The 12,176-nt window shown below is 53.7% G+C and overlaps 1 protein-coding gene across 2 annotated transcripts in view; it reads left to right on the top strand.

Annotated features, from left to right (window-relative positions):
* The window catches only part of EPHB1 (EPH receptor B1), a 431,493-nt gene that overhangs the window by 407,914 nt on the left and 11,403 nt on the right, over positions 1 to 12,176 (top strand). For both annotated transcript variants that reach the window (XM_051818616.2, XM_089332245.1), the window contains one exon: positions 10,156 to 10,305. In XM_051818616.2, coding sequence (XP_051674576.1) covers positions 10,156 to 10,305 — 150 coding nt within the window. The remainder of the gene's footprint in view (positions 1 to 10,155; positions 10,306 to 12,176) is intronic.

Here is a 12,176-nt window from a genome sequence, read left to right as displayed (position 1 = left end):
TGCTGGATTGCAAATAGAACAGCCAGGACTCAAACCCATGCTCTGATATGAGACCCGCTGTGCCACAACACCCACCCTGATTAAGTCTCTCTTAATCAGGAACAGTTTCCCAATTTTTGTGATGCTGACATTCTTAAAGAAAACCATTTATACATTTTTCAATGGAATGACCCTCACTTTGGGTTTGGCTGGCATCTCTTCCTAAGTTAGATCCTCGTTACAACCCTGGACCTGACAGCTTGTCCTTCTGAAGGCGTTGTAACTGGACGCCCACCTGCACTTCGCAGTGATGCTAAGATTTGTGTAAAGTTTGGTAGGCGTTCACTTCTCAAAGCCTCTGCCAGCTTCTGCTCTTACCCCCGGTTGTGAGATGTGCCTGGTTCTTCACCTCCTTCCTGACCTGGGCTGTGACCAGTGTCCTAAACTTGTCCCCAGTCTGTGTGCTAGGCTTGGCAATGCTTCACTCCAAGAAGAAAGCAATAAACATTGTTTTTTCTCATTACACTTAGAAGCGCCTCTAAATATCCTTACCACCCAATAAATGTTCCTAAAACATGAAAACTACCATGCAGTCCAGTGCCTTTTGTATGGCAGAGGTCATAGAGGCTTAGGTCATCTGGGGTCATACCAACACAGTAGGGATGAGCCCGTTGGCTGAGTCAAGGCCTTCATAATCCGTGAAAGTAAAACAGGCCAATTCTGTTTGTTTGGTTACCTTCTGGAGAGAAGAGGTGCCACCTGTGCTCCCTCCATAGACACACATCTCCATGGTCTTCCCTTCTCCTTCCTGTCATCCTGTGCAAGGAAAAGCAGCACAGGATGTAAAGTGGATGCCCCTGCACCTTGTAGCAGGACACACCTGACAGGGTGCTTCCCGCCTCTCCTACCCCATTCCCAGCATCCGTAAAGCAAGACTCAGAAAACCTGGAAGATGTGAGAGATGGCCAAGAAAGAAATGGCCCCCATTAAAGGGGCTGTGGAGATGACTCTGCCCATCCCTGGCCTTCCCCACTGTCCTCCAAGAAGGACAGATGCCCGAGAACAGGGTTCCTGCTGGGTGGCAGGTGGAGTGCCTCCTTGGCACACTTGCACACTCCCCCGTGTCAGCTAACAGCTCCTCCTCCGTCCCTCTGAGATAATTAAGCCCTATTATATCCATTGGCAGGTGCGGTGCTTAAGCGACTTGGTTATAACTGCAGGGAGTGATTGAGAGAGAAGCAGTGCCGAGAAGAGAGTGCACTTTAGGAGCCCAGAGAGCTTAAGCCATTTAATGTGATGATTTAAAAATAGTACTTGGAGGATACAGGCTCACCGAGAGGGTGGAGGCATGGCTGGTGCCCATTGGTGGCGCATCAAAGATGGCAACGTGAATCAGGAAAGTGCCCCTGTAAGTACGCTGGGTTGCTGTGGACAGTCTGTCGGATGCTTCCATTGCGGGAAGAGGAGACAAACCCCACAGGGCTGGATGGAGGGCTCCAAGATGGCGAGCAGAGGCTTGCCTTCCCCAGAGACAGCCCCTGCCACCCATATTGCCTCTGGAGGTGCAGCCCTGCCACCGGAAATGAAATGAGAGAATGTGGTGGCAGGGAGAGGGAGGCAGGTGCAGCATGTGGAGGACATAAGAGGCAAAGGCAGAGGGCGCTGTTGCAGTCCACTGACAAGGGCTGGAGCCAGGAGGCTTGGGGATGAGCCCAAGAGACACAGGGGAGCAGACAGATTGGCTGTAAAAGAATAGGACGATTGTGGTCTCCTGGGGTGGGCTGCAGTGAAACAGGGGGAAAGGGGCCTCTGGGAAAAAGGCACAGCTCCTTCTGTGCCGTGTGCACAGAAGCAATGGGTGACTGGCACAGGAGGGGAAGGGCAGACAGGAGGTGACTTTGAGCCCCTCCTCTACCTTACCTGTCCCACAGTCCCTGGTCTTCATGCCAGCCTGTCATCCAAAGGGCCTGGAGGCTCGCTGCCCTCCCATCCCCTTTGGAGGAGGACAGGTGCTTCCCTGCTCGCTGGATCCCTGCTGGGCTGCAGGCCCTCTCCCTGTTTTCAGCAGTTACCACCCGGGAAAGCAAAGGGCAGGTGCATCCAGCTGCCCTCTTCAGGAGCACTAGGAGCCAGGCCTGGCTTCGGGGGCTGCGCAAGGAGAGGACAAGCCTGCTCCATCCCAGCCCTGATGAGCACAGTGGGGTTCCCTGGTCAGGCTCCTCCTGGGGCAGAAGCCATGCTGGTCCCTTTCTCTCTCGTGACCTGGGTCTGGCTGAGAAGGTACCACCTGCCTGCTTGTCAAATGAACCAAGGCAGCCAGTAAATTATTTTGCCCTTGTCCCTCCACCCTTTCTTTTTAGTTGTACACTCCAGCGGTGCTGTGTGATAAGAAACAACAGTCATGCCCAGATCCCAGCCTCCGTGGCTGTTTCCAGGGGGGTGGGAAAAGAAGGCAGCTGTTGGCGCTGCCAGGGTAGTACAGAGAAACAGCAGCTGTTGGGTGGCAGAACAGGAGTTTTTGTTGTTGTTTCCTGTTGGGAAGCGTCACCAAGTGGCCTTTCTGCTCTTCACACATGAAATGCACACTATCATCCGCATATTTTTAGTTAATTTATGTCCAAATAGGCCTTTCTCTGGCTGCTGGAAAATGATGTTTGGGCTGCAATTACCTTTCGCAGCATCTCACAGAAGGGTTGCAGCTCAGACAGCGCTCAGGGGAGAGGCAGCAAGGAGCCCACCAACCGTAAATCTTCCCATTTGTACTTATTCAAATCACATATTTTACTACTAGTACGAAATACACTGTGTCGCTCATTTTGGAAGAGCCGCTAATGCTTCATTCAAGAAGAGCTTGGGGAAACATGCTGTTTAGAAAGGACTTGGTCTGCAGCCAACGCTGGGTGTCTTTGCTCTGAGCCCTTACCTCCATGGCTCCTGCCATCTGCGTGACAAACGTGACCACCTCGCGGAAGCTCACCTGCTTCCCACCCAAAGTTGCCATTCTCTCTGGGTTGTACCATAATCCTTAGCAGGATCATAAATTACAGTGTCACCGTCAAGATTGTGGCTCCTGGAGAGAAATAAGCAGCAGGGCCAGATGAACTCTTTCGGAAGATGGAGAGATTGTTTTCATGCAAATTCCTGGCATCCTGGGGCACCCAGAACAGCCTCTTTATTACATAGACTCAGTTGCAATTCAGCAGGCAGAAGCCATTTCAGCTGGCCGTAGAAGCTGCTGATGTTCAGAAAAGGACACCCTTTTAGGCAGAAACTTCTATTCCTTCTCCGCTGATAACACGTCTTCTCCAGGGCGGGGGTGGGGGAGAAGAAAAATCACTTTACTGATGGGGTTGAGGAAAATGGATTTGTGTGCTTGCAAAGTGCTTTTAGATCGAGACATTCATTCTAAAACACCTCCCTCCTTTAGCATGCAGGGCAGTGGACGGTGACTGGGGAACAGGAGGGAGGCGTGTCATACGGATGCACCCTGGGGGCAGGGCCATCTGTATGTGAGCTCCTCACCCGGGCTGGCCATTCGGTCAGGTCAGGGTGGTCACTGCTGCCAGGGTGAGTGCCCAGTTTTCCGGTTCCAGACCCACCCTTGATGTGCTATGTAAACTTCATCGCAATTCATTCTCCATGTCCTTTGGACCACAGACAGGTTTATGCACTTGACCTTGGTGAAGCCAATCTGTTGCCTTTTTTTATTTTCCTTTTTCATCATCTTAGATCTCTGGAGGTTTACTTCAACCTTGGCAAATACTTGCCCAGCCTATTGCCACCTGTTCCGTACCCACCTTGCTCCTGTCTGAATCCCCGTAAAGCCCAACCCAGGGCTTGCAAGCTTGGCTGCCCATTGGAGTCCGCTGGGGTAGTTTTGGGACTCTTTTTTAAGTCTCTGGACATGGGGCTCACCCACTGGTAGGTTTTATCATGCTCAACCGCTTGCTGAGCCCAGGGGAAGCCTCAGCATCCCTCTCAGCACAGCCACTAACAACAACAACGCTGGGGTTGCTACTCAAGATAAAACCTAACAGCGTCCATGGCTTCAGCTGAGTAGATGGCTGCCACTGGTTCTCAAAGTGGGGCAATCACCCCAGAAATGTGTTAGAAATGCACATTCCCAATCTCCTCCAAGAACTGGGAAATCCGAAAGTCTGGGTCAAGGTCAGTTTGATAAGCCTTCCAGAAGATTCTGACGCACACTGAAATTTGAGCATCACTGCTCCGGACAGTGACTGTGACGAGTGACTGGACATCAGTCACCCTAAGATGTTAAATCTTACCAGTGTGTGGGCAGCACTCCCAGAAATTCTGCATAAATCAGAAGACCCATGGCACTAGAACAAAATCCGGCCTTCCCTGGTGATGCTAATGGGTAGGCGAGCTAAGAACCACTGCTCTAGGCCTCCTGGTGTGCAGAGAAGAGGGCCATTGGCTGTGCCTCCAGCCAGCACTTGCTCTCTCCATGCAGCTCCCTGGGCCCCAGAGGGCTCCCCTGTGACTGGGACACTCCTGGTAGAGTGAGGCTGGGATTCTCCCTCAGGCATGTTGGCCAAGGGCAGTCCTCCAAGGTGTGGACTGCGACCACAGTCAGGTCAACAGCACTGAAGAAATGTTACAGGGAGCCCCGTGGCTAATTGAGGGGTCGTAGTGTAAAACTGTAGAGGTATCCTCTGCTCCCAAATCCCATTCCCCTCTGATACAAGGAATCTACAAAAAGTTCATGGAAGATGCATATTATGAGAAAACTATGCATGGATTTCAAAACATTTTCACCCAGGTAAACTCATCTCTTAATTCCATTGTCCTACAAACTAATCTCATGGTAGCCACCTACCAGTTTAACTAGTGCACAGAAAGATCATGTGTTAGTATTAGTTTTCTAGGGTTGCTGGGACACAGTACGGCCCACAGGGTAGTTTTCTACAATAGGAATGCATTCTCTCCCAGTTCGGGAAGCTGGAAGTCTGAGACCAGGATGTCAGCTGGGCCACACTCCTTCGAAAGCTTCCAGGGGAGTCTTTTCTGTTCTCCTAGTCCTTGGTGCAACTCAGCCTGTAGGTGGATCCCTAGGGTCTCTGCTCTGTCGTCAAGGGCTGTGCTCCCTGTGTGTCCCTGCATCTACTCATGATTTCTTTATGCGGACATCAGCATTCACTTTAGGACCCATCCTAATCCAGTGTGATCTCATCTTGCCTTGATTATATCTGCAAAGGCCCTATTTCCAAACAAGCTCTATGGTTCGCATTTACAGGTGTCATGGGTTAAGATTCCAACATTTCTTTTTGGAGGGGTACAATTCAACCCTCAACATTCAACGTGTTCTTATTGCATACTGTGTGGTATACGTGTCTGGCACAGTGGCTTCTCCCAACAATGTTTTACATATTTACAAGCCTTCAGGAGGACTATGATGCTCTTGCTCATATACCGACCACTTCCAAACTTCCTGGGGATTGCCTCCTGCAGCATAATTGCGATAGTTATGAACAAACATCCACGATTGCCATAACTCAACATGTGTGAGTGTCTGGATTCTTACTGTGGTCCCACCAAGACCTTGTCTCATACAAGGTGGTGGAGGAAGGCAGTACAGTGCTTCTGACACCCGGAAGTACTGCCCAGGGAGCTTCTCCAGCATAAGTAATCAGCAAAGGCAATCAGTGCCGTGCCAGGACACGGGCCTGGAAAACTTCCCGATTGCACTGTAAGCATCTAGATAGCAAAGCAGCGCGCTGCCTGCTATTGTCCCATAGAGCAGGGGTGAGTCTCATGGCTGCTGTGTCTACAGCAGAGTGCTGGGCATATCATGGATGCTTCATAGTTGAGTACCTCCAAACATTTATGGACATTGGAATTAAAAGATAAGTTTATTTGGGCACAAAAAATAGAAATTTGTGCATAAGTTTTTCAGAGTCAGCATCTTCCATGAACTTTTTGAAGCCCCCAGTAGATGCCTGTTGTTAACTAACTGGGGCCGAGGGACCAGGGGGCCCCCACACTGAGACCGTCTGCCTGTTGGCATCACACATCTTGTTGGGATCTTACCTGCTGGCTGGAGTCCGTGGGGCTCAGCAGGTGACCCTGAAGATGAATTGGGATTAATCCACTGTCAGATATGGTCTCTTAGTTCATGAGTTTCTACGAACACACACAGTCTTAAGTTTACAAATCTGAGTTAAGACACGATGATTCTGAAGCAGACACTTTTCAAACATCTGAAGAATTTCTTGGCAGGACAAGCCTTGAACGTAAAGCTCCAGGGGGAAGGTCAGTGTGTGCCGCCGCAGGGGTGGGGAACGCCCAGGCTTGGAGGCCGTGCGAGGCCCGTGAAATCACCTGTTCTGCCTTGCCAGGACAGCTGCAGGCAGAACTCGAAATTCAATACAGCTGCAGCAGGCTCATTTGTAAGCTGGCATTTTTTGAATGGCCTGCGAAGGGTGTTAGAAACATCCAAATGGCCCTTGACAGGAAAAAAAAAAAAAGTTCCCCAGCCTTGTCTCAGAGCCTGACCTTGGGAGGTACCCCTACCTCTGTCCTGCCCTGTGCCCCAACAGTGTCCCCTGGAGCACCCCCGGGGAACCTGCAGAAGGCGTGTCTGTGGCCTCAGCACCCCTAGGGGGAGCACGTCACCCGGTGCCTTGCAGAAGCCGTGCCTGGGACCAGTGAGTGCTCTGTCCGAGCCTGCTTTCATAGATGTCCGTTCTTCACTGCCCTCAGAGTCCTCCCCCATGTCCTCCACGACCCAACAGAGTGAGCCGCTCCGCCTCGCCTGCAGGGGCGAGCAGGCCCCTCGGGGCTCTCTGCAGCCCCGTGGATGTGCCGGCCTTGGCTTCTGGTCCAGATTTCTCCTCCAGCAGCAGAGCCCTGAGTACCACAGCACCATCCCGCTTCTTTTGTTCTGTCCCCATCCACGGGGCTGGGCACCATCACCAGCCTCTAAATGAATAGATTCCCATAATTGAAGACAAGTTAAATAATCATCGCCACTGTTAGCTCTGAGCAGGGAAGGCGGCGCTGACGACAGGATTCTTGAAAAGATGAGAGGGAGGTTTGAATTCCAGGACAGACAGCGCCCTTCCTCGCGCTCCTCTGGCTCTGAGTTTCCTTTGTTTCTGCCTCCGAGGTCAGTGTCCCCTGCTCTTCGGCTGGGTAGGAGAGCCAGCCGTGACAAGCTGTCACCTGCTTGTCCAGGGTGGCTCTTCTCGAAGGCTCAGCCACCTGCTGGGATGGAGGTAGTGGTGGTGACAGGCCAGGCTCCGTGTTCACTGAGGCCCAACAGCGCAAGGTGGCAGGAGGGCTCGAGGCTCTCCGCCAGTGGACTTGGCACCGCCACTTTGCATGCAAGAGGGAACAGCTCAACAGCTGTCACTGACAGCCCCTGGGGTCTGCTCCAGACCTGGCAGAGGAGGACACTTGCAGACTCCCAAATCGCCTCTTTGAAATTCAGAAGCACCACACTTTCATCCCCTCCCCCTTCTCCGACACACACACACACACACACACACACACACAGATAAGCAAGTCCGGACACTCATTTGCTCCCAGGCAGGCCTGCACTGCCAAGTCCCCTCTCTGCCGCCCATACTGATAAGTTCTCCCTCGTGCAGAATCTGTTCCCATCCCCAACCCCCCGCACACGTGCACACGCACAGTCACACTAACCAAACTCCCACTCCTCTGACCTCACGTAACCCGGCTCTTTCAATAGAGTGAAATGCCGGGTGTTTTAGGAGACTGAAATGCTCTGTCTTCTGAGAGAGCCTTGGTGGTCTCAGGGCGTGGCCGCAGCCCTCCCCTAGAGGCGCCCCTGACTACCAGGCATCCCAAAGCTCTGGAGTCCCCGGATGGATTTCTCACCCTCTGCCTGGCCCTGGACACCTAACACGTAGCTAGCAACAGTCAGCGCTTGTATCTGGGGGATGCTGAGGACAGAGCATTCGGGGCTGCGCACGCCAGCCTGCCCTGCAGGCACTCGGCACATTGCTGGCATTTGTGCAAGCCTGCCCGTGTCCCCGGGGAAATCAGGACTGTCTTCTCAGCAGCAAGCTGGACGCGTGCCTGTGTGTGCTGGGGGAGACCCAGGCCAGGCTGCCTGCCCTCCTCCCAGGCCCCAGTCGGAAACCAGATACAAATGCACGGTACAGCCCCTCCCTCCCTCCCTCCCCCCACACATTAGCCATGTGCACGTTGTTAAGACTCTCTTGCTCAGCGTCCACCATGCGTCTTTGGTGCTGTGAGCACACTGTAAGCACGGCCAGAACAAAAATAGCCTCTCTCAGTCCAGGCAGGCCACTCAGGAGAGGGGGAAGGGAGCTGTCTGCTCGGTGCAGTCACCGGAGTGAGAAGGGTTCGGGCAGCGGGAAAGCGTGATGGGGCCGGAACCTGGATAAAGATGGAGAGTGCCCTGCTTTACCTCCTGCAAGCAGCGTCCATGCTGGACCAGCCGCGCCCTGCTCCTCTGCTCACCTGCCCGGATGTCCCCCACCGGGAACCCAGCTTCGGCCATCCCGGATTGCTTGCAGTCCCCAGCGTCTCTCTCACACGAAGCCTTCTCCTGGGTGTTAACTTCTACTCGAACTCGTAGCGGAGATTGTGGCTAACACAGACCCTTTGCCAGGCCCTGTCCCCAGCACTGTGTAGGTGTCAACCCTACAGGAAGGGTTAGGTTACTATTTGCCCTGGCTACATGGTTAAAAAGGAGCAGCCAAAGCTGCAGGAGCTCTCAACCACTGCAGGAAACTGCCCCTCTGACAGCTCCTGGCTGCATTCCACAACCCACCGATGTTACGGGATCTCCTTCAATTCTCGGAACCCCCTGTCCTCACCCTTCCCACTTTACAGTCGTCCTGGCTATGTGTGAACCTTTTGCTCTCTGGCCTGCCTCCCTGCCCTCCTGTGTGGTGTGAGATCATCTAGAGGATGTCAGCTCCCCACTGTGGGCCTGGCACACAGCGGTGCTCATTGCTTTCTCGTTGATGGCATGAATGGGTGGGCATCAGCCCGAGTTAAATGAATCCGGCTGAGGTCTGGCAGCCAAGCTGAGAGCCGAGCAGAAGTTTCCGGTGTGTGTTGGAGGGTGTATTCGTCAGCCCTCCATTACTGCAACTGCAGTGCCTGCAAGGAGCTGCTTAGGCAGGAAGAAGGTTTATTCTGGCTTACAGTTTTGGAGATTCACAGTTCAAGTTCGGGCAGCACCATCAGTCTAGTGTCTGATGGTGAAGTGTGCATGGAGGGAGGATCACCAGGCAGCCCAGAGGGAAGCTAGGCTGAACTCCGCTTATGAAACCAACCCCTCCTGAGAACTGTCTCACCAAGGGCAAGCCCCCAGGGCCGCAAGACCTCCCCTAGAGCATTATAGGGCCAAGTCTCCACCCTTAATCCATTTACGTAAGATGTTGGGGACCAAGCCCCAATTCCCAAGCCTCCTAAGGACAGGCAAAATGTTATCCAAAGCATCACATAGGACAAGAATAAGGAGAAAAATGCATCTCCAGCCCCCCAGGGTCCCCACCTCCACTGCCACAGGCAGCATCCTGAGAGGCTAGGCTACAGCCCCAGGCCCAGTGAAACCCAGTGCAGCCCAGGGCTGTCTGTGGGTGGCGGAGTCGGCAGGATGTCGTGCCCTCCCCCAGTGGGGTGCAGTAGAAGTGAGGCAGCTGGGTGCGACCCTGCAGAGGGAGGGTCCTCCAGGGGCTGTGCCTTGTGTCTCTCCTTTCCTTTCCTTGCTGTTGTGTTTCCTTCTGACCCCGATGTTGTGGCTTTTTCATTGCGATGCAACAGGCAGCATGGCTTGCATCTCACTCAGGAATCTCATGTGGCTCTAATGCCTCGAGGGCAGTTACAGTCTCTCCTCCCAGCCGTGTCCCCAGCGGTGACATTTCAACTAGTATAGGGAATCGAGATGGGGGGAGGGTGTGGTGGATGGGGTCTCAGGCTAAGCACCCCCTCATGCGTGGTTTGCCCACAGGCAGGGCAATGCCCACAGGAGCCACGCTGACTCTCCCTGAGCCCCTCCACGCACCCTCCCCTGGCCATGGGGCACACACCATCCTGGCTCTCCTAATCCACCAGACTCAGCTTGGCACAGGACCGGCAAGCACAGCTTATTTTCGCTTGTCTCCCATCGTGAGGATGATGGCTGGGCTGACAGCTCCCTACTTCTTCTTCCAGGGAGGGAAGATTCCTGTGAGATGGACGGCTCCTGAGGCCATTGCCTACCGCAAGTTCACTTCGGCCAGCGACGTCTGGAGCTACGGGATTGTCATGTGGGAAGTCATGTCCTTTGGAGAGAGACCCTACTGGGATATGTCCAACCAAGATGTGAGTGTCAGTGGCACCTGCTTGCCATAAGCCCCTCCATCCAGGAGATCCCACACATAGAGACACGCCAAATCCTCTTCTCTGTTTTCAGGGCCCCGCAACCTGAACTTGAGGTGTTCAGGGTAGGTACATGGTTCCCCTTGACCTGGATGTTGGAACTGATCCAAGTCCCAGAATAGAGAGTGACAGCCTCAGTGACCCCAAGCCCGTCAAGGTCTCCAGGCCCCCTTCCTGGGCCCCAAGAGACAGCAGGCTGGTTCTGAGAAGCCAGGAGACCCCAAATTAAGCAGGAAATTCTACCTTGCTGTCTGCCTCATGTCCTCGTGTTCTTCTTCCCCATGCATGGCAGGGAAGCGGCAGCTCTGGTCTGAGAGCCGGGGCCTGGGTCCCCACGTGGTTCTGCCTTTGGCAGCTGTGTTACATTGAGTGAACCAGCTGCAGCTTCTGCCTGGTACTTGCGCTCCTCGGCTGTAAGGGAAACACTTGTAAGGGGCCCTTTGTCCCTGACACCCCCCTCTTGTGTGATCCCCGGTTCCCTTCCAGTGAAGGAGGGCCCAAAGCAGCCCCCCAAAGCTGGTTAGCTTCAGATGGACTTGGGGAGGAGGACCCTGTCTGCAGGGAGGTCTCCAGCACCAGTGAGTGCAGGCTGCCGTCCGGGGGCAAGGGTGGGGAAGGAGGAGAATGGTCATCTCTGATGCCTTCCATTGAAGCGCCTTGGGGTGTTTCCAATGGGAGCCCTTGCTCCCTAATTACTAAAGGGTGAGGAAGTCTTCTCGGGATGGTTGGTTTTTTTTAAGATTTATTCATTTATTTGAAAGACAGAGTTACAGAGAGGCAGAGGCAGAGAGAGAGAGAGAAAGAGAGAGGTCTTCCATCCACTGGTTCACTCCCAGATGTCGGCAATGGCCAGAACTGCGCTGATCCGAAGCCAGGAGCCAGGAGCTTCTTCCAGGTCTCCCATGCGGGTGCAGGAGCCCAGGGACTTGGGCCATCTTCTACTGTGTTCCCAGGCCATAACAGGAAGCTGGATCAGAAGTGGAGCATCCAGGACTTGAACCACTCCCCTGTGGAATGCCAGCACCACAAGCAGCGGCTCTACCCACTACACCACAGTGCTGGGTCCCAGGATGATTGCCTTTGATAAGCTCCAAGCAGAGATCCTGTCTGGATTTCAGCAGCACCTATGGCCTGGGGCCATTCCCCAGGTTCACTCCATGTTTGGGTAGCGGAGAGGATTGCCATTGCAAAGGTGCATGCCTGTGTTCTACATTTAGCCTTGCCATCACCACGGGAGGCAGTTATTAGCTTCCAGAACTGACAGGCTGCAAAAGGCAGGGCCGTGCACAGCAGTGATCCGGCTCCTTTGGGCCACCAGCTGAACCAGAAGCACCTCCAGTTCTGGGTGGACTGAGACAATGGCGAGCATGCGACAGCTGAAAAAGGAAGTGGTTTCCAGGGAGACTGAGGGAGACGGAGCCAGGGTGCCTCTGATGCAGACCCCCTGCTTCCTGGGACAGAGCGGCTGCAGCCCAGAGCAGGCGAAATGGCTGCATCCTTAACCAGGTCTTCATGCCAACCATCTTACCTGTGATGGTCCACGCTGCACCCCTGCCCCCTGTCAAATCCGTGAGCAGTGGACTTGACACCGAGGCTGCTTCCATGCAGTCAGCCACAGCCTGGCTCCGTCTATGCCATCGGCTGGCTGAGTGAGAAACATTGCGCAGAGAAACGGGGCCCATCTTGTCCTGCCCAGAGACCTTAATCCGATTAAGAGCAATTCAGCCCACATAGCATGGATTACAAAACTGACAAGGCGAGATTTGACATTCAAGATATTCTCAAGTGGATGCCAAAAACAAATAGAATTCCTG

This window comes from Oryctolagus cuniculus, chromosome 4, assembly GCF_051225735.1.
Source record: "Oryctolagus cuniculus isolate XC-2025 breed Fujian yellow rabbit chromosome 4, ASM5122573v1, whole genome shotgun sequence".
NCBI lineage: Eukaryota > Metazoa > Chordata > Mammalia > Lagomorpha > Leporidae > Oryctolagus > Oryctolagus cuniculus.
The sequence above is the reverse complement of the archived record's forward strand: the minus strand, read 5'-3'. Positions and strand labels throughout refer to the sequence as shown.